At 33.0% G+C, this 22571-nt stretch overlaps 3 protein-coding genes across 3 annotated transcripts in view; 1 reads left to right on the top strand and 2 right to left on the bottom strand.

Annotated features, from left to right (window-relative positions):
* Positions 1–3226: 3226 nt before the first annotated feature.
* LOTGIDRAFT_233455 (hypothetical protein) lies at positions 3227–7587 on the bottom strand. Its single transcript, XM_009059507.1, has 9 exons — positions 7563–7587; positions 6738–6819; positions 6233–6295; positions 5923–6051; positions 5236–5443; positions 4675–4813; positions 4310–4393; positions 3932–4009; positions 3227–3580 (listed from the first exon to the last, which is right to left on the bottom strand). The coding sequence occupies exons 1-9, from the start codon at positions 7580–7582 to the stop codon at positions 3316–3318; spliced, it is 1068 nt and encodes a 355-aa protein (XP_009057755.1). The 5' UTR covers positions 7583–7587; the 3' UTR covers positions 3227–3315.
* Positions 7588–10177: 2590 nt separating this feature from the next.
* On the bottom strand, positions 10178–15563 carry LOTGIDRAFT_233453 (hypothetical protein). The gene is made up of 11 exons (XM_009059506.1): positions 15403–15563; positions 14812–14923; positions 14459–14491; positions 14178–14299; positions 13655–13785; positions 13058–13199; positions 12402–12488; positions 12137–12175; positions 11642–11730; positions 10834–10915; positions 10178–10317 (listed from the first exon to the last, which is right to left on the bottom strand). The coding sequence occupies exons 1-11, from the start codon at positions 15403–15405 to the stop codon at positions 10252–10254; spliced, it is 906 nt and encodes a 301-aa protein (XP_009057754.1). The 5' UTR covers positions 15406–15563; the 3' UTR covers positions 10178–10251.
* A 153-nt stretch (positions 15564–15716) lies between these two features.
* The window catches only part of LOTGIDRAFT_206668 (hypothetical protein), an 11893-nt gene continuing 5038 nt past the window's right edge, over positions 15717–22571 (top strand). Inside the window, exons 1-11 of the mRNA XM_009059505.1 lie at positions 15717–15798; positions 16031–16090; positions 16385–16477; positions 16696–16790; positions 17149–17263; positions 17841–17956; positions 18453–18501; positions 18992–19053; positions 20778–20888; positions 21750–21941; positions 22255–22353. Of these exons, the coding sequence (XP_009057753.1) occupies positions 15748–15798; positions 16031–16090; positions 16385–16477; positions 16696–16790; positions 17149–17263; positions 17841–17956; positions 18453–18501; positions 18992–19053; positions 20778–20888; positions 21750–21941; positions 22255–22353 (1043 nt within the window). The 5' untranslated portion in view covers positions 15717–15747. The remainder of the gene's footprint in view (positions 15799–16030; positions 16091–16384; positions 16478–16695; positions 16791–17148; positions 17264–17840; positions 17957–18452; positions 18502–18991; positions 19054–20777; positions 20889–21749; positions 21942–22254; positions 22354–22571) is intronic.

Here is a 22571-nt window from a genome sequence, read left to right as displayed (position 1 = left end):
GGGCCCTCTGGCCAATGGGTTTCCTAGCCCCACCCCAAATGATCGAGAAAATACTCGCCCAGCTTGTTCCTTCCCCTCACATTACCTCTCCTCCATTTCTCATTAAATTCAGTCAATTTTTCATTGAATTCGGAATATTTTGACATAAAGATTCGTTTTGTAATCAGGGGCCTTATTCTTGAAAACTTAACTTAAGATGAATTTAGTATTTCTGTCATTTAATTGGTCTATCACTAAAATTGAATTTAAATTTAGTTTTATTACCCAATCAGATTACTTTATTTCTTAAAATCTGGATTTTTATGTAAGTTAATTTTTGAAGAATTGGACATCAGAGTCGTGGAGTCTCTATTCCTCAGTCCGCCCCTCATTCAGAGCATTTTAAAAGAGATATCGGATGTTTAGTTTCGTCACGTTCTGGTTTTTTTTCAGTGTCACCTATGATCGTACGAGATTCTTCTTTAAATTATGTTCTGCGGAAACCTCAAGCTTTGTGTTTAGTTGTTAAGTTTCCATAATATAATTCATGTCTTGTATTGAGATAGGTTACTTTTGAATATGACACAACTAGTTTAGTGGAAACAAATTATCATTCATCATTCCAAATTTTCCACCCAGAAATATCGTATACGTTCAGATTCGATCCCTAAAACTAGTCCAAAACTCGGGCAATACAGTGGAGCCTCGTTCACCCGCACATTCCCGTTCCCGATAAAATCGTGCGGTTTAACGAAAATCTGGATAGTTGAAACATGCCATTCCAATTACTAGAGTTCACATGTGTGTACTTTATAGGGCCAATACGTCGTGAAGAACCCCGATTGTTTATAATTTTTCATTTTATTTTACTATCATAGCATGGTACTCAAATATAAGGTTTTAGCAACAGCGTTATATCTTACATTTCAGGTCACTGGACAATCAACAACACTCCTGATGTCGACTGGATAATCAAATATTAGCTTGCGTTTGCTCAAAAAGACAATGAAATTGAAATAAAACCAAAAGTGACTCCGCATTAATGTATATTTCATTACATGTTGTAACAATGTACATTTTGTAATGACGTTTAAATACTCTACAAATGTGATACGATGTTAATAAAAGTTGTTCGTCATAATATCTGCAGGCTAATGCCGCTGTCCTGGCAAAATTTCCCTCATTGCACCCTGCATGGCGTTGCCCGTCTTCATTAGCCCACATGGTGCAGAAAAGTAGGATGTAAAACTCCATTCATTTCATTTCATTTTTTGTCATAATATCTATAGATATTGTATAATTATTCAAATATCGTCACTTCCGGTGGTCTACGCAGTTGAAAATGGCCGACGAGAGATCAGTTTAGTTTAAAATGACGAGTCGTCAATTTAACATTCAAACGCAGATGATTCTGGACACACATTTCGACGGTGAGCTGTGAACACTATTACTGATTTGCTTAGCTAACAAAATTCTCGTTTCTGAGACTAGAGTGCGATTGGTCAAAAAGAATGGTGCACCTCTCCCTTTAACGGATGCTCTTCTACATTCTGAGACCCATCTGTAAGTTTATTTAATGTCTGTTAATGGAAGATTTAAAGATTTTCAGCCTGTAGTTTAATGCCTATTCATTCATCTATATATTTCTGTTTAAATTTTGTATTTGTTTCTCGGGCAGAGGGTCCGTAGACTTGGTTCAACCAGTCCCTATGGCAGTAGAGCCACTGCAAGCCCTAAAACAGTATTGTTAGTCTTAGAATGTCTTTGCGTTGATAAAAATATAAACATAAGCACACATTATGTCTTCAAAATTTGTTTACAGAGGACAATTTTCAAACCAAATATGTGACTTTTTGGGGCTGAAATTTCTAGGAGAGAAATGTGTTTTGTTTCAATGTAAACTTACAAAATATTATATTTTTATCAAACAAAGACATTTAAAACTATCAGTACTATTTAAGGCTGATATTCCAATTCTCTTTAAAAATATCGAAAAAATTCAAAAAACTTTTTAACTTGCATAAACAATAAGCCCCCGTTCGTAGTATTGTGAAATTTGTCTTTCATGCTGATCAATCATTAAAATTCAGTAAACATATAACATTAATCATTATATAATCATTACAGAATTTAACTTCTTTCTCGCCTTCTAATAATCCCTTAGTGAACCACCAGTCAGTCTGAGCTGCCATAATTTACTCTCGAAGGAAACTCACCACCATAAACAATAAAAACATTTAATCATAAAGAGACAGATTCGCTATCAGTTTGACAAATCAAACCTTTGTTTCAGATAAGCGTTTTTTTTTTAGCTGAGACAATCAGTAATAGTGTTCACAGCTCACTGTCGAAATTTGAGCCTTCAAATCCATTTGTGTCCAGGATCATCAGCGTTAGAAAGCTCAAAAGACGAAACGACACGTCTTTCTTGAGAATCTGCCATATATAGAAATTGAAAGAGAAATTCCTAATTTTTAAAGGAATTAGGTGATTTTCGTACATTTCTAGTACTACTGAAGATTATTTATATATATTCAAGACTCAAATCAACTCACGAAAATGGTTAATCTGTCTCTTTCAATACTTGAAGTAGTTTTCTAGTTCATATTGACGAAGACTCCTATAATATCAATTTGCACCATACAAATTTTCATCTTGCGGAAAGCAGAATGATGCAAATAGGCGTCATAAATTGATCAGATACACATAAAAAGCCAGAAAATTTGTTAGCAACCCTGGAAAAGCAGTGGAAAAAGATTTTCTAGTATATTTGAGCGTATTAAGGACAACTATAGTATCTATTTGCACCATTCCATTTTACACCTGACGACAAGCAGAAGTCATAAATGGATCGACATAAAAATGCTCGAAAACCTCATGCCTACCATTTTAAAGAAGTTTTCAAGCGTAACCAGATCTATTGGATACACCTCACAGACACCTGTATCTATCTTTAGTCCACTCTTTCTATGATAGTACATGTATATACTAATATCGACTATAGAGTCGACTGATCATAGAAACAGGTGCCTGTAGGATACCTATAGTTTCTATTCAACAATTCCGATTGCCGATGTCTGTTTTCAATGTCCGTTTGTGTAATTCGAACCAAACTAACAGCGCCATGATACCATACAAAGATCTCAGTGACAATATGTAGGCAATTCTACTGATTAGAGGTAAACCAATTTGGCATATACTTTTTATAAGTAGGTACTACCTGTACAAATCATTAAACAATTCCAAAAAGAACAGAATTAGTCTTTTTATTTCTCTCAAGACAAAAAAATTAATATTTTAAAAGTAATCATTGTCTGTATATTTTTAAGTTTAATGCTAAGATAATTTGGCCCTTTCTTTAGCTAACTTTCTCTCTAGATATCGTTTCTTAGCCTCACTAAAATCACCATCAGTAGTTTTTCTGGCGTATTTTATTGTCATGTTATCTTCACTCACTGTGTCAGTTGTTAGTTTATTTGTGTTGTTTAAATCCGCTGAATTCTCTGTTACACTCTCCTTATTCAACCCATTGGTTGAACTCACTTCCATCTGTGAACTTATAGATGTTTCTTCCCTTGCTTTCGGGGCAAGACTCTTTTCGCTAGAAAGAGATTCTTTAGACTTTTTGTCTTTTGAACTTGACCTTCTATCCTTTGACCTATGTGGTTTTGTTTCTTTGGACCTTGACCTAGGTCGCTCTCTGTCATTTGAACTTGACCTTTGCCGTTTTCTATCTCTCGACCTTGACCTTTGCCGTTTTCTATCTTTCGACCTTGACCTATGCCTTTTTCTATCTCTCGACCTTGACCTTTTTCGTCTGTCTTTTGACCTTTCTCTTCTTTCTTTTGACCTTGACCTATGTCTCTTTCTATCTCTCGACCTGGACCTTGACCTATATTTTTGTCGTTCATTTGACCCTGACCTTTGTACTCGTCTGTCCGATGACCTTGACCTGTCTTGATGCTTCTTGCTTTCTTTGGTTGGAGATGTTGAGGTATGTATTTTGTCTGAACTTTTTGAGGTTTCATTCCTGAAAACATAAACAATGGACACAGACTTAAAAGAAGCAAAACCCCTTTTAAAATTATCTTGAAATTCAGATGAAAGCTTTTAAGAGCAAGAGCTTTTAAATTCAAAGACACTGGTGAAATCCGAAGAAGATCCGAACAGCAAAATGAATCCTGAAATCCTTAACAACATAATGACAAAATATTGGTAGCAGCTTTTCACATGAGGAAGTATATATCAATTTTAAGTGAAAAAGTATTTCATAATGAAAAGTGGTATCAGGTGTCTAGAAGAGTAAGCATACCCTGCCTGACTCTCTTACCTTCCAGGGTTTTCAGATCTAGAATCACTATCAGAGTCACTATCTTGTACACTAGAGTCATCTTTGTCTAAATCTTCATATTTCCTAAATAATAAAAATGAAGCTTCAAAGTTTTGAAAGAACACCATTATTTCTAAGTTATACAAAAAAACTCAAATTCTTAAAAAGCAGAGAATATCATTCCTTCCTTTTTATCATTCAGGTCAAAGCATACAATAGTTTTACCTGATTCTTTTGCGAACACTGCAAGAAAACACTTTGCCAATTTTTTTTATTTGCTATTGTTAGGGAGTGAACAGAGCCTCAGTTTATTGATCCATCCAACAACACACCTTTTTAAAGGCAAACAAATCCTTAATACCTACGTTTTATCAAATATGTCTTCAGGTTTTACTTCATCTGGTTTATCAGCAGTTGTCTCCCCTGACGGGTCTCCTGTAGTTTCACGATATAAATAACGATAAAATCCACTCATATCTTTCTGTTTCTTTACGTCTAACAATTCTAGAAAACACAATATATATATATAGTCATCCATCTTGATTCACTGAGACTTTACGAGTAGGTCAAAATCTGGATTTTGAGGGAGACAGCCTGTTCCCCAATCCGTTTCATAATAACGTAAATAAAACATTGTTAAGGGGGGAAAAAAAGACCTAACCCTATCAATCATAGCGAACAATATATATCTGACCACCCAGAAAGAGGCTGTTACTAAGTGATGTCACATAAAGTTAACGTCATACGCTTGTAGTTATAGTACTTGAAGTTTAGGGTATATGATGTTAAACGAAAAAAAAAATAAATAAATAAATTAGCCCTATGTTCTTCCTAGGTAAGATCTTCAAAACTGATCCAAATATTGCTGACATCTATCTCTGATACCTTATTTGACAGATGTCATGTAGCAAGATTCAGTAACTTACCTTCCATTTGAGCCTCTCTTCTTTCTCTTTCTTCCTCTGCTTGTTGTTCCTCCATTTTCTTTTTGTAAGCAGACGTCACAAATTCCTCTTTATCAGCGAACTCTTCACCTTCAGCCTCTCGTTCCTTCTGTACCTTCCTCTCCGTCCTTCTCTCTAGCTCTTTCTTCCTGACTTCCGCTGCCTTCATCAACCCTGCTATATACCGCGGCTAGAAATCAAATAGTGAAGGCATGATTCTTTTAATCAGTGGCATTTCTATGTACCCCTCCTCCCACCTTCCCCAGAAAAGATGCCGGACCCCATCATTCCAATTTTCAATCAGACATCTGTGGTTCCTGCAATTCCATTTAAACTAAAAGTTTGAAGACATCACTAATCGTAAAATATGCTTTGCGATTAATAATGTCATAAAACAATTAGTTTTAGTGGAATTGCAGGAACATCTGATTGAAAATTAGAATGGTGTAAATTGATGCTATCAGTGTCCTTGATACACATACAAAATTTACGAAACTTCTTTACAATCCTTTTAAATTTAGTTTTATCAACCAATCAGATTACTGTAATTTTTAAAATCAAGATATTATTTAAGTTATAATTTCTAGAATAAGGCCCCTGGTTTGCCTTCATGCTTCAGAATAATAATGAACAGGTAATTTAGGAAATAAATATTGTCAAAGCACCTACCTTTCTATCAACATCTTTTTTGGATTTTTCTACTTTCTGATTTTTTTCAGCTTTCATATCATCATAGAGATTATCGTATTCATAAACAGAAGGATCTTCAGATAGAGCTTTATCTATAGCTATCTGAGTCTAAAATACACAATTTATATATATAATTCTATACTTACTGTACCAATAATGGTAAAAAAGGCTATTAGCTTCTAATCCAAAACAAGTTTCATTAATATTAGGAGGTGAAAGCTGACACTCGGAAGCACTGGCACAGGATTCAGGAAGGATAGTTGTAATTATTCAATATTTAGAAGCAAACCTGTTTTTTAACTTTATCTTGAGATGTAACTGGTTTTCTAACAACTGGAACGTTTTCATTCTCCTAAAAACAATTAATATAATAAAATTAAAATTATTACAATATATTTCAATAGTGCTGACACGATAGGCTTATAGTGGTAAATCATACTTAAAAATATGATATGCCATGATCTGGGCGAGTGCTGAACTATTGCTGGCATGTTGAAAGTTTTCCAAGGACAGACTCGCAATGGATCCTTATTTGAGTTTCGATTTCTCTAAATGTTCACTACAATTCAGGCCCATAGCTACGGGGAGGCCAGGACCAGGCGTCCCCTACGAAATCATTGGCCTCCTGAGAAATTTATCTGACTTCAATTACTTGTTGAGCCTTCCTTAAAATATATTAGCCCCCCTGAGACCCTGGGCTAGCAACAGACCAGCTACATTAAAGGCTCTAAGGAAAGTTTTTTTTGCCCAGTCAGCTGAATTAATATCTGTGAGAAAACAGAAAACTTTCTAACCTCATCACTGTCTTCACCGAATACATTCTTACTTTTATTCACCAATGTCGTTTGGCCCTTCTTAGATAAAAACAATCCATACCTGAATTAGAAAATGGTTCAACCATCAAGAAATTTCACTATCAATTTGCATAACTGTGTCTAAAAGTTGCACTAAAAAAGTGTAGTATATTAAACACAAAAATAGCTCTTTCAAATTCAACAAAGTGGTATCTGATCATAATCACTATCAAAAGACCTTTAAAAATAAAAAAGATTCCTTAATCACAGACATAGTCAAATCTAAAATGGTCCCCAGTTCCTTCTAGAGCTTTGCACCGCAGGAACAGGTTTGGGCTATTGTCATCTTGGCGTTGATTGGTTGAAATTGATGTCATACCCTACAGTCACGTCATTGGAGTTAAGGCTAAATAGATGACGTCTAAGTGAATCCTGCTCTCTATATTTTGAGATTTAGGCTGTACCTGTTGCTAGTGTAGCGGTAAGCGAACTCAACAGGGTACCAATTTAAGTCCTATCAAGTGTTTCAGAGACTGATAGACCTTGAGCCTACATAGTTATCAAATTCTTGCTTTAGATACATCGTTTAATATATTCAAATACAGCTATTCAGTAAATTTTCGTCGTTACAGAAACGTATTTGATGGTTCAAGACTAAACAAAACAAAAAAAATCAAGAGAATTGCGCTTGAACTTTGTCATTGACATGGTAATTTTGTAAATTCACAAAAACACACGATACAGATCGACACACCCAAGTGTTATATACTTAGAATATGCCCACATAACATCGAGAATCCATAAAAACAATAAATTTTCACTTACTTTTTATTTTTGTCCGCCATGTTTGTTTACACGAGTTCAGTCCCTTGACGCACTAAAGGGAGGTAATTTGTATGAAGAGACACGCCTACTTTGCTTATCAGAAACTTGGAGACGATACTGAAATCATGATAAAAAGTTGAAAAGGTGAATTGTCTGAGTTGATGATGATAACAAAATGTCTGTCGAAGGGAAAACGCAGCTAGGAAATGCCATCAATATTTTAAAGCTTCAGAAATTAGGTGGGTAAACAATTTAAAACAACATTAATCAGAAGACATTCACCACTAAGCCCTCCCCTACCCCCACCCCCATCTCCATCTGCAGGATTATCATTGTAGAATTGCTATCATTAACAACCTATTTCACCACTCAAGATGTCTACTCTACTGTTTTTTCATTTCAGTTAGGTGGCTATATTAAAAATAAAAGCTAATAAAAAAACAGACAAAAGTTTGGTTTTATTTTAATAAGACTGCTCTCTGAACAGTGCAAAAGAGCAGGACATCAAACTTTATTTAATTTTCATGTCATGTTTTCGTTTTATTCCAGATTTAACTATAGGAATATTAGCGAGTCTCATCGTTCTCTACGTGTTCCTGGCCGTTATTATTTATAAACCAATCAGAATCCAAGCGTTAACCACCTCACAACAGATACAAGAACCAATGCACCATCATCGACGGTCGTCTACAAATCCTACCAGTTCCATGCAGTCTTATCAACCTTAAAGACAGTGCCACGAAGATGTCAGGTCTAAATTATCCCTGTCAAAGATAAGAGACAAATATAATTTTGATCACACACATCACAGAATTTTCATTTTTGAATTTTCATTTTTCATTATCTCTTTTGGAGAGTTCACAAATCCTATACGTGCTTTTAGCAACTTTTATGTTTAATTTTGTAATATAAGAAAATACACACAAACCTTATGAATATTATATGAATAAGGGCTGCCTATTTAGCATGACAGAGGTCTGTATGATTGTATGATGATTTTGGTTTAAATAGAGAAAGTGAACCTACACACATCTTTTTATTGATACAGGGGATGTGATTTAAACTACAGGCTATTTGGATAAGATGAATCATGATCCTATCTTTTAATTGGTTGTAACAAGAATGATGTAAAGTTATTTTAAGAGCCAAAGATTGTAACAAAGGAAGTAAAAAAAAAAAATCAAAACCAGTTATTATTTTGAAATGTTATTTATTAACATCACTGTGTAGTGTCATTATCATAATTAATAAATGTAAATATTGATATAGGACTGGGCTGTACTGTGATATTGGTATATCGCCCAGTCCTATGTTGATAATTCCTTTAAAATATTCTAAGAACTTACAAGTTTTATTGCCAGATTAGCTGTATTGGCTGGTGTACAATCCATTTAAATCACAGCATTCCGAGAAAGGTGTAATAGCTTGACATTGTAAAGATGAAGTTGGTAATAGCTTGACATTGTGAAGATGTAGTTTGTAATAGCTTGACATTGTGAAGATGAAGTTTGTAATAGCTTGACATTGTAAAGATGAAGTTTGTAATAGCTTGACATTGTGAAGATGTAGTTTGTAATAGCTTGACATTGTGAAGAGGAAGACTGTAATAGCTTGACATTGTGAAGATGAAGTCTGTAATAGCTTGACATTGTGAAGATGAAGTTTGTAACAGCTTGACATTGTGAAGATGAAGTCTGTAATAGCTTGACATTGTGAAGATGTAGTTTGTAATAGCTTGACATTGTGAAGATGAAGATGAAGTATGTAATAACTTGACATTGTGAAGATGAAGTATGTAATAGCTTGACATTGTGAAGATGAAGTTTGCAATAGTTTGACATTGTGAAGATGAAGTTTGTAATAGCTTGACATTGTGAAGATGAAGTCTGTAATAGCTTGACATTGTGAAGATGTAGTTTGTAATAGCTTGACATTGTGAAGATGAAGTTTGTAATGACTTGACATTGTGAAGTTGAAGTCTGTAATAGCTTGACATTGTGAAGATGTAGTTTGTAATAGCTTGACATTGTGAAGATGAAGTTTGTACAGGTTGACATTATGAAGATGATAATGAATGAATGTGGATCTTGTAAATATAAACTGTTTGATCATGTGACTATAAAAATGATAATTGCTGGTTTGTGTTGACATTCACAAAGAATATTTATGATTAATTTGACAACAAACTTTCATTTATCTTCACTGGAAAATAAACATTTAACATCTAACATGAACAGCCTATAATACTAAGGGTTTCAAATAACCAAACAAGTCGAATTTTGAGAGTTCACAAGATAGCAGTCAATGACTTCAATGGGCTAAGACAATGCAAACATGTTCTTTTCATGTCTTCACAAAAACATATTCACTAGGGTTCATTATCACAACAAAAGGAATTGTACCAGTTCCATTTTTAATCAGATGTCTGTGGTTTCTGCAACTCCACTAAAAGATGTCACTAATCGTGAAGGGCATTATGTGATTAAGCATATTTTGCAATTAGAAACCACAGAGGTCCGATTGAAAATTAGGATGGTGCAACTTGATGCTATCAGATGTTTCTGATACACATACAAAATTTACAATCCCTTTAAGAATTGCAGATGTTCGTGTTTGTGTTTACAAAATTATTCTTAGTTTTAGTAATTACAAAATATACAATAAATATCAACAAATATCTCGATTCTCTTCACTTTCGACCTTTCTTCCGTAAACTTTGACCTTGACCTGAGAAAGCTTCAAAATCGGCATTCACCTGGAATGATAAAACAAAATAGATTTAATATTGCAAATTGTTTTTTTTATTGAATTTCAGTTTTAAAATTGTGTGTTTTTATAAAAAAAGTCTTAACTCAAAAGTTGATCAAAATTTGTGGAAAATGTAATTTTAAATTTGGAAAATGATGAAATTATTGAGAATTTTATTGCTGTTTTTGTTTTATTTTTTATGTCTTTTTGTCCTAAGTTTATAAGCTCTCTAGAGTTAGTTACAGTATACTCTGTGTAATCCGACATACACTGGGACCGCAAAATAATGTCAGATTAGCGAGAGTGTCCGAGTACTTAAAGTTTCAACAATTTTTAACATGTGCCACATGTTACTATTTATAGCTCAGTGAAAGGGAATCAACATCCCAATTCTGATGCTAAAATGATTTCTATTATAGATAGTAAACCCTAGGATATCCAAATACTAACAATCAGTAGTTATTAAAGCACATTATCAATATCCCTGTTAACTTTTTATAAAATGAGAAATTTGATACCATACCTCTCCATTATCTGTATTGACTGGTTTCTGTGTTCTTATGAATGTTATAGTTCCTTTTTTATAATTATAATTTGGTATACCCCTATAAATAGACAATATCATTTCATTAACAACTTTTATAGGGCTATATTCTACATCGATGACATCATTGGAGGTTTCCTTTAACAGCTGAACCTGTGCCAAACATTTTACCTTATCTTTACAATACTTATACCTTGACTGCAATAGCCACCTTTCTTGTATCTTAACAATGTCTAGCTATTACGATCTTCGTACTTATACCTTGACTGCAATAGCCACTTTTCAGGTATCTTCACAATGTCTAGCTATTACGATCTTCGTCTTTTACCTTGACTGCAATAGCCACCTTTCTTGTATCTTAACAATGTCTAGCTATTACGATCTTCGTACTTATACCTTGACTGCAATAGCCACTTTTCAGGTATCTTCACAATGTCTAGCTATTACGATCTTCGTCTTTTACCTTGACTGCAATAGCCACTTTTCTTGTATCATGTTTACAATCTTTCAGTAGAGGGCTCTGATTGGCTGTGTTTGCTAGCTTACAAACCAATCAAATCTTTGCATTTTGTGAAACAAGGAAGATGGGTATTGCAGTCAAGGTATAAGAGGCAATTCATTATACATGTATATTGATATTTTGCAGTATGCTCTTTTCTATGTTCTTAACTTTTTTTACAAGAAAATAGACTGATGAAATTAAGAATTACAGGAACCACCAACTACATAATGGTACTATAGAAGTTATAAAAACGTCTCTCGAATATCTTACAGAAAAGTTTGTTACCTGCGAACCATTTCTGTATCCAGGGCAGCAGGACAACTTTCTGTATTTTTTAATTTACCATCTAATCTGTTACCTTGACCACTAAACGCCTGAAAACCAGAAAAATTTTCATTCAATTTCACAAAGCAACCCCTGAAACTACAGTTTATCTGTACTATAAGATAAATATTTTCCAAACTTGGGTAAAATATTTCTGCACCGTGTGGGCTAATGAAGACGGGCAACGCCATGCAGGGTGCAATGAGGGACAGCTCCAAACTTGGGTAAAGGTCAGATAAAAATGAAATTCAGCTTCAGCTTTATCAGACCCCTTGCCTTTACCACACATTACCTCAGTTTATTGTCTATCGTAACAAGCAGTATCACGGACAGGTGGAAACTGTGCTGGGAAATCTGAAGGTATAATCTTGACCTATTTCAAGATCAAACTTTGACCCTCTAGGTTTTGCAAAAGGTCAATAAGTTCTGGATTATTATGGTTTCCTGAAAACCTACCCTAAAAGCAGCATCCATCATATCATCTGCATCCATTGGCTGAATAAAAAACAAGAAATCAGTAAAAATTCAGAAAAAAACTTACATCATTCTTTCACTTTCTAAATCGCAGACAACCCTGGTGTCAGATTTTGATTATACAAGAGCTACAGATAGCTGAAATTGAGCAGGAAAATCCATTACTTCAGACAACTATATCCTGTCATAATTCAGGTTTGAGCCCAAGTCTATTTCCATAATATTTTTTTAGGAATCAAGAACTCACCTCTCCTTCTGCTTCAGCCTCTTTCTTGTCTGCTGCCATTTTCTTATAATCAGGCTCCTGATAGCCTACTGGGGCGGCAAATTCTACCTACAAATAGATTACACGATAGATATCTTATAATAAACTAGATAGGGCATATAATAACGTTCATTAGTTATAACTGGTGTCTGGGTTGTAATGCAGAAGAAGCAGGCAGCTCTATCAGACGTATACAGATAGATGAGATAGAGCTCTATCAGTTGTAAAAAATATATTTTTAAAAGACTATACAGATAGCTTAAATAGAGCTCTATCAGCTGGAAAAGAATATATTTAGATGGCTACATAGAGAGTTGAGATGACGGTAAAATCAGCTGGTAAAGAAAATATTTAAATGGACTGCCATATGAATCTTCATACAAGTTACATTTAAATCTTAAATAATTCAACAGATGGCACTTTTATTGTTTATTCAGAAATCACATAAACAAGGAGAAAAATTCATGTTACTTGGACAACAGCCATAATTCATGTTACTTGGACAACAGCCATAATTCATGTTACTTGGACAACAGCCATAATTCATGTTACTTGGACAACAGCCATAATTCATGTTACTTGGACAAAGCCATAAGTTAAATACATCAAGGGCAATAACTCTTTATAGGAGAACTTACATTCATATCACACTCTATAATAGAAACAGCTTTCCCGGGTTTCGTTTCTAAAACACATAGTTCATAAATCTTCTCATTATATTTAATAGCAATAACATCAGTTGTTGTTAAACAGGCAAAGTTACGTAATCCATTCTCTAATCTGTAGGTATAGTTAAAGAAGTCTAATTGAATAATGATGCCTATATGCTACTGTGTGATCATATTTATTACAGGTAGTTATCTAGATAATCACTTTAACAACTGATACAGCTTAATTATAGTCTAATTAAAACCAAAGTTATGAAAGTTACATCACTTTCATTTGGTTATCAACATAACAACATAATATGTTGGTCCTAACTGATACTCGTTTTTCGAGTTGCACAAGAGCCAGATGTTGGTTTTTGAAATAGAAAAAGTGATACAGATAGATGAAAATTAAGTGCTTTAAGCTGGTAGATGATTCTAACCCTGTGGTAGACTACCATTATTATCACTAGATACACTTTACATATAAACTTTACTAGTAAACCGACTTGTAAACTTGCAGCAATCTCCAATTATATACGAATCCCCTGTCAGTTGTCATTCAAAATATAAAATTATAAAGGATACACAGCTTTAGGATTGGTAATATCGAGAAAATCTACTGATTGAGGCTGAAATTTGGCGAAAGTTGCAACTGATAGTGACACGTTTTCTATCTGAACCAAACCTCCTTCATCCAGTAGTAAATTCTGCATCATCTATAAAATAATAATAATAATTTTTAATCAGAAGTGTGTTAGGTCTCTTGAACTATTAAATTTGTCGTTGAGTCGCTATTTATTAGTTGGCATGTGTCTATTTGTAGTGTTTGTTGAGCAGCTATAGGGGGTGTGGCGGCAGGCAGGGTATGCTCACTCTTCTAGACACCTGATAGCACTTTTCATTATGAAATACTTACTCACTTATAATTGATATACCTCCTCATGTGAACAGTTCATTGGCTGCTACTAGTGTTTTGCCAATATGTTGTTACGGATTTCATTTTGCGGTTCAGATCGTTATTACTTGGTTTATTTATACCATAATAGATCCCCGTGGGATTTTATTATATTTGAATAAATAAAATCAAATTTTTGAAATGGAGACTTACCCAATAAGGTATATAAATCCTGCCCTCATCAGCTACGAACTCCAGCACGCCACAATGTGTATCTCTATTTGATTTCTTATTGGTCAGTTTAAATAACATGGGATACTGTATATTAAGTCGAGCTGAAATATTAAAATGTCAAAAAGATGACCATATCGTTCCTTTCATTTCTCAACGAGGGTTTTAAAAATCATAATTCTTCCAACACCTTGATTTAAATCATTTTATTTTTCACTTAGAAATGATTTTTCTTATTCTATATAATATGAGTAAAAACTTACTGAGCTGGTCTAAGGCTGAAGGTGGCATTATAACTGAAATATACAAAAAAAGATGACAAATTAATAAAGTGAAGATAATAATGGTAAATCTTTTAAATCTTCTTGGGACCAAGATAATGAATATTCATGATGACACATGATGTGTTCATCAGCCAATAACCATGTTGACACAAAGCCATTTGTATGGTATGTTTTGTAAACAGAAACACAGGCACAATAAGTAATGGGCAAACTTTGTCATATCATCATAATGATGCAGGTATTTTTATTTGTTAAAATTCATTCCCTCATACGAAGCCCAATTCCATCTATCTATTGATCCATTGAATATAGTCAACATCACCATTACTTACTTTTTCCACCCCGTTCAACATCTTCTCTATCACCTAACATACTGGCCGAATAACATCGATAGTTAGCAGAGAAATTTCTTCCCATTTCGGGGAACATTTGCCCAAAACCAAACTACAAAATAAAAGAAAAAGAATATTAACATGTTAATCTTCAAAGAAAATTTAAAAGTAAATTGTGACAATGTAGGTTTTCTAGGGACCATTTTGACTATAACCTGATTAATTAAAATCAACACCCCACCCCCCCCCCCCCCCCCCCCACTCTCCAAAAAGGTGTCAATTGTCTGCCTCTACACCAGCCAACAGCTTTGTGACAATGTAGGTTTTCTAGGGACCATTTTGACCGATTCCAATTTAGGGTTGTGACATGTAGGTGCCAAGTTGCCTATAACCTGATTAGTCAAACTCAACACGCCACCCCCCCCCCCCCTCTCCAAAAAGGTGTCAATTGTCTGCCTCTACACCAGCCAACAGCTTTCATAATTGCTATCAGATTCAGAGGCTGGACCAGTGGAAGTGGAATTGAACTTAGAGAGGCAGATTGCAGATGTAAATCTGGTCTAAATTAATTTTAACAACAGAATAGCTCACCATTTTCTTGCAATCATATAAAAAATAACAGACTAGAAAATGTCTATCGCCTCACAGTTTTCTCTAGTTTCGGCTTCTGAGTCAATTCTATTTCGGTTTTGTTACGAAAAAATGTGAAATTTTAGAAAATGAGATCAGCTGGAATGAAAAGCGGAAGTTTACAATTTTGAGTCATGCTCACTGAGATATTTCCGGTGCAGACGAATTTTTCTACATCAAGACTTTTGATTGGGTAATAATTTGTCTCAACCAATCGAATTTAGTTTTACTACTTTACCGGAAGTTGCAATGTTGACATTTTTTCGGCGCCAGACGTAAAGTGAAATTATTGAAAATAAATGAAAAATGTTTGTGAAAGACTTTAAAAAAGATTTTTACGATGTTATCCTTCATCAGGTAATTTTGAATTCTTCGACCAGAAATTCAAGGGTTGTCGTCATACACGATTTAACTCAGATCTTTATATGCGCACAAATAATCCCTATAATAATCTGTGCCAAACTTTCTGATCAATAATAATATTAGATGAGGGGCTGATAATAACGTTTAGTTTATAGCTTTTTTAGATACTAAGATAGGATGATAGATGATAATGATATGACCAAATAATTTTTGCTTTCTTTTTCAGAGAGTTTTGATTTTAGTTTCCTTTGATGTAGATGCCTTATGTGCTTGTAAAATTCTTCAGGTTTGTAATAAATGAATATTTCATCCTTACTTAATGTTATTTGCTTCATGACTTACATTTGAATTTCTAAGTTTGGAGAATTTCCTAGATATTCTTAATATTTGTTATTGCAGAAGAGCACTAACTAAATACTTTAAAGTTTTATCAATTTCATACTTTTGCATAACGTACACATAGCAGGTCTGTTGTCACGAAGATTCAAGCTTATATTGAACATTCTGGATCTTATTTATGAATATTAAAATGGTTGAAACTGGTGTATAGCTAATTCTGTCTGATTTCACCTGTTTTCAGTATTTATTTCAATGTGATCAAGTATTATACACTATTATACCAGTTACTGGCAAATCAGAGTTAGAAAGAGCTTATATAGAAAACTCAGAAGGGGTACGTTCATTTTCAGATTTGAATCTGTATCTATATTAAATACTCAATAACAGTTTTAACTCCTAGGTAAATGATGTGTTATTGTTTTTGATGCATGACACATCACAATGTAACTGTCAATGTTCAGCATCTCTCTCTCTCTCGATGTATTGACTCAAAGGTGTCAATGGCTAGAGATAGACAGGCCAAAGATGATATTCTGTATTTGATATTTTTAGATTAAACATGTGGTGTTGATAAACTGTGGAGGGGGTGTAGATTTAGTAGAATTACTACAGCCAGAGGAACCTGTTAAATTTTATATCTGTGATAGGTGAGTTGATGTCTGAAGACAAAGAAAAGGGGGGTGGGGAGGTCTGAATGATTTGACACTATGATAAAAATCTTATTAATCTGTAATCTGTCCTTATTAAACTGTAATCTGTCCTTATTAATCTGTAATCTGTCCTGGTGGATTTTATATCCGAACATATGTAGAGATCATGATATGAACTCTCCACAAATTATAATAGTAAGTGATAATGCCCAATCTATGTTTATGACAGACATCCTTAATGAAAGTGAACTTGATTTTTTTCAGTGAATCATATATCCTATTCCCTCACATCAAACTAACTGTCCTGATGATGACTGTTTATCCAAAACATGTATTATATGTATTTTAATTCCAGCCATCGTCCCATTGATATCCATAATATCTATAATGCTGTTCAGATTAAACTATTAATCAAACAGGAAGAATTAACAGATGTACCAGAATATGATGTTGTTTTCAGAGATGATGAGGTATCTATTGTTTTCTTATTTTACTGTGAGACAGACAGCCATACAGGGCTAGGACTCAGTTAGTTATAGCATTGATATTTATTTTCTCCTTTGTTTAGCATTTTTTAAAAATTTGGTAGCAATTTGAAATGTTCCAGTAGTATACTTTCAAAAGGATTCTGCCAATGACTTTAGTTGAGAGTTACCGTATATTTCTAGATTTAGCAAAAATTCTTACAGATGCATAAATTTGATTTGATTTGCAGATTTTCTTGATAAATTTTGATTTTGGCTAATCATGCAAAATATTGAATCACCAATGAGGTCATTTTGAATTCCAAACTACAATGCAATGCCACTTAGATTGAATCCAGACCACATGTTCTCGAAACGATCTTAGCGCTAGGATGTCCTAGGGTCTTATCTTCTAACATTGACATTGACATTGACTGACATCCTAGTGCTAAGATCGTTTCGAGAATACATGTCCTGGTCCCTGGCTGTAAATTATACGGTACAGATAATCCATCATCTTTACAAAATAACCAATCAAATGCCTTGTTAAAAAGTATAACTAAATTACCTCTTTATTTTTCAGTCTGATGATGATTCTGGTAATGATAGTGATACGTCAGAGAGATCTGGTAAACGACGAAGATTTGATGATGAGGCTATCGAGAAACGACGAGAAAAACGTCTTTGGGTTGAAAACAGGTAAGTAAAGAACAATTAATATAATGGGATACAGTTGTCTAAATATTTACTTTAGATTTAGATCTCACAGTTGGTAAAAAAAATATTAAGATGAAACTATAACTTGAAAAAAATTAGGAAAAGAAAGGTGAAATATTTCACGTTAAGCTCGTACTTTTTGATATACCCATCCCTCTAAATGGCCCATGTCACTCTGTGAGTGTGTTCTTTCGTTCACATCTAAGAATTAAACGTTGGTCTCAACATATTATTGATGAGTAAATGCAATTGATCATGTGACAAACTAAATAAATGATGAAGTTGTGGCATTTACCCACCAATAATGATGTTGAGACCAACTTTTTATTCTTAGTAGATATTCAGCTGTTTCTTTTAATTTGAATTTCATTATTTTATACCAATCTTGTAAACGCTCTAAATCTACAGGTTTTAAATGAAATTTGACGTGATTCACTCTCTTTATACCTCAGTTCACATATTCATATTTATTTTTCAGAAATAAAGTTTTATTCGACTATGATAAATTTACAGCCTTTGGTACTTCAGTAAGTTGCTTCTGACTTCATTTCTAGTTTAGTTTCTAATTTAAAAAACAATGGAATGGCTTGCTAGAATATATCTGTGGGTTGAGGAAACTGACATGGGCAAAAAATCGAGTTGTTCAGTAAGATGGGACAATAATGGGCCCTGTGTGCAACAGGCTGAACATATCAAAGATCCCTCAACAATAAACATAAGAAAATAAGTAGATTTATGTGACTGTTTGGGAAAATGACCCTCATTTTACACTTCAATACATTGGCACAATCAGGATGAAATAATTCATTCAGCATTTCTTTCGATTTCAAACTCAAAATCTACAGTGTTTGAGGTCTTAGTTTTTAGATTTTGTTACCTGAGTTTGATATGTATTTAAGAAGTGTATTAAGTAAGTTCTTATGAAATGTTGTCCATATGAGGTTTGAACAATATTTAAAAAAATTTTACTAGCAACATATAAAATAAAAAATCATATGTTATGTTGTTGTGTTTTAGGCATCTCTGATAATGTTTGAATTGGCATGGAAAATGTCTAATGACACCAATGATTTACTATGGTAGGTGATAACATTTTATACACAGGGGCTTGATCTTCACCAGTCTGACATTTTATTGGTTAAAGGAGACCCAACACCATAGTGATTACTAGTTGTGTATGATTTAGAACAAATATAGCAGTCATAACTCTCATGTAACTTTCATGTAACTGAGTTGTGAGTTGTACTCTCATGTAACTGAGTTGTGAGTTGTACTCTCATGGAACTGAGTTGTGAGTTATACTCTCATGTAACTGAGTTGTGAGTTGTACTCTCATGTTACTGAGTTGTGAGTTGTACTCTCATGTAACTGAGTTGTGAGTTGTACTCTCATGTAACTGAGTTGTGAGTTGTACTCTCATGTTACTGAGTTGTGAGTTGTACTCTCATGTAACTGAGTTGTGAGTTGTACTCTCATGTAACTGAGTTGTGAGTTGTACTCTCTTGTAACTGAGTTGTGAGTTGTACTCTCATGACCACTTCATTATTCACAACCATAGACAACTAGTAATCACTATAGTGTGAGGGTATCTTAAATTTGGTAATAATTAGAAAGTAAAAGTAAAGTGTGCTGTCTTGTTTAAATCTTTCATATTGTTCACCTTAAAATATGTAAATCTATATTGTCAGCACCCATGTTAATCCTGTGGTTACATTTCCTTATGGATACTTCAGTTATAGATAAATAAGACAATTATATGGATATATACTTCTAGAATATTTATTATTTCAACATTTCAATATGATTCTCACACCATCATCAGGAATATAATAATACTTCTAGAATATTTATTACTTCAACATTTCAATATGGTTCTCACACCATCATCAGGAATATAATAATACTTCTAGAATATTTATTACTTCAACATTTCAATATGATTCTCACACTGTCATCAGAAATATAATAATACTTCTAGAATATTTATTACTTCAACATTTCAATATGGTTCTCACACCATCATCAGGAATATAATAATACTTCTAGAATATTATTACTTCAACATTTCAATATGGTTCTCACACCATCATCAGGAATATAATAATACTTCTAGAATATTTATTACTTCAACATTTCAATATGGTTCTCACACCATCATCAGGAATATAATAATACTTCTAGAATATTTATTACTTCAACATTTCAATATGGTTCTCACACCATCATCAGGAATATAATACTTCTAGAATATTTATTACTTCAACATTTCAATGTGGTTCTCACACCATCATCAGGAATATAATAATACTTCTAGAATATTTATTATTTCAACATTTCAATATGGTTCTCACACTGTCATCAGGAATATAATAATAAACATTTCAATATGGTTCTCACACCATCATCAGGAATATAATAATACTTCTAAAATATTTATTACTTCAACGTTTCAATATGGTTCTCACACCATCATCAGGAATATAATAATACTTCTAGAATATTTATTACTTTCAAAATTTCAATGTGGTTCTCACACCGTCATCAGGAATATATATATCAATATAATTGTCTTATTTATCTATAACTTGTGCTTCTAATATGCCATTGAAGGATTATTTCAGTTATAGTTACAGCTAGTTTTACGAAAACTTTATGTGGGTATATAAACCTAAAATGAAGATTGAATTAAAATTTGAATGTTATTTTGTAATTAAAATCAAGGTTATTCCCCTTGTTTTTTTATTTATATCTTTTACAAACTATAACTTGTAGTTGTATACAATGTTCTGAGTTGTTATTTTAGGTTAGGTATAATTGGAGTTACGGATCAGTTTGTTCACTTCCGAACACCTCGAGATAAATATATAGAAGATGTCATGGCTTTACAGTCTCATGTTTTACGTCATAATCATAGGTAACTTCATCTTTACAATCTCTATTACCAACTTCAAACTTATACCTTGACTACAATACCTACCTTTCTTGTATCATGAAAGTTTGTAAATGAAGCGATTTGATTTGATTGTTTGCTAGCGAATACAGCCATTCAGAGGCTAGATCTTGATCAAATAACCCAAATAATCGATTATTGGCGCTTGGAATATATAATTTTGATTATTGATTTTCTCCATTCTTTCATTTATCATTCTATTCATTTATTCTATTCATTCTATTCATTCCATTCATTATATTCATTCTATTTATTCATTCTATTCATTCCATTCATTCTATTCATTCTATTCATTCATTCTGTTCATTATATTCATTCTATTCTATTTATTCATTCTATTCATTCATTATATTCTATTCATTCATTCCATTCATTCTATTCATTCATTCTATTCATTCTATTCTATTTATTCATTCTATTCATTATATTCTATTCATTCATTCCATTCATTCTATTCATTCATTATATTCATTCTATTTATTCATTCTATTTATTCATTCTATTCATTATATTCATTCTATTTATTCATTCTATTCATTCATTCTATTCATTATATTCATTCTATTTATTCATTCTATTCATTATATTCATTCTATTTATTCATTCTATTCATTATATTCTATTCATTCTATTCATTATATTCATTCTATTTATTCATTCTATTCATTCATTCTATTCATTATATTCATTCTATTTATTCATTCTATTCATTATATTCATTCATTCATTCATTATATTTATTCATTCTATTCATTCTATTCATTCTATTCTTTCAATTCATTCATTCATTCTATTCATTCTATTCATTCTATTCATTTATTATAGAGGAGAAAATGAAGAGAATCTACTATCAGTGAATTGTTTAAGATTAGTGTTTGATGATGAACTACAGCTAACTCTGTATCGACACTGGTCTCTGTTTGAATCACTATGTCACTCAATTAGTACTGCCTGTAAGTTTAAAGTTTGGACGTTGAAAGGACAGAAGAGATTGTATGAATTCCTGGCTGAAATGGGGTAGGTAAAGTTATATTAGGTTTATATCATCTTCAAATATTAAAACCTTGACTGCAATAGTCACCTTTCTTATATCACTGAACTTTGTAAATGCAGTGATTTGATTGGATTGTACGCTAGCGAATACAGCTAAGTAAATGTCTGTCGAGGGCTATGATTGGTTGTATTCTCTACCGTACCGTCCAATCAAATTGCTGTACTCACTGATACAAGAAAGGTGGCTATTGCAGTCAAGGTTTCAGTGCTAATAACTAGCCCTGGATTTAATGCATCAGATATTTGATAGAATTGTTTTTTTCTGTTATAATTTTAGATTACCTCTAACTCAATGTAAACAGAAGTATACAGCCATGGATACGAATTTAAAGGGCAGTATTAAACCACTGATACAAGAACACATGACCAAATATGGGTAAGTTTTAAAGGAGCCATCTCAGATAAAAAAAAATTCAAATAATAAATTGCAGCATTTTGACTCTTTTAATTAACAAAAGAAGCCTAATTTACCGTCTTTTTGACATACTGTGTGAAAATGTTTGAATTCATTCCTCCAATCTGATACAGAAGAGAATGATTTATGATGCAGTATTATACAAGATCATTATTGTTGGTAATGTTGGTGCTAAGATG

The sequence above is a fragment of the Lottia gigantea genome (genome assembly GCF_000327385.1).
Source record: "Lottia gigantea unplaced genomic scaffold LOTGIsca_39, whole genome shotgun sequence".
Taxonomy (NCBI): domain Eukaryota; kingdom Metazoa; phylum Mollusca; class Gastropoda; family Lottiidae; genus Lottia; species Lottia gigantea.
This window is presented reverse-complemented; position numbering and strand designations above follow the sequence as displayed.

What these genes read in the sequence shown, in the direction of transcription:
- LOTGIDRAFT_233455 (XM_009059507.1), bottom strand. Translation starts at nt 7,582, where the DNA reads ATGGCGGACAAAAATAAAAA. An exon ending in AAGAGAGGCTCAAATGGAAG is followed by an intron (nt 4,814 to 5,235) that starts GTAAGTTACTGA and finishes TGTGTTTTCTAG; the next exon opens with AATTGTTAGACGTAAAGAAA. An exon ending in GAAGACATATTTGATAAAAC is followed by an intron (nt 4,394 to 4,674) that starts GTAGGTATTAAG and finishes TTTATTATTTAG; the next exon opens with GAAATATGAAGATTTAGACA.
- LOTGIDRAFT_233453 (XM_009059506.1), bottom strand. An exon ending in TTATAGAGTGTGATATGAAT is followed by an intron (nt 12,489 to 13,057) that starts GTAAGTTCTCCT and finishes ATCTATTTGTAG; the next exon opens with GTAGAATTTGCCGCCCCAGT. An exon ending in AGGCTGAAGCAGAAGGAGAG is followed by an intron (nt 12,176 to 12,401) that starts GTGAGTTCTTGA and finishes TTTTTTATTCAG; the next exon opens with CCAATGGATGCAGATGATAT.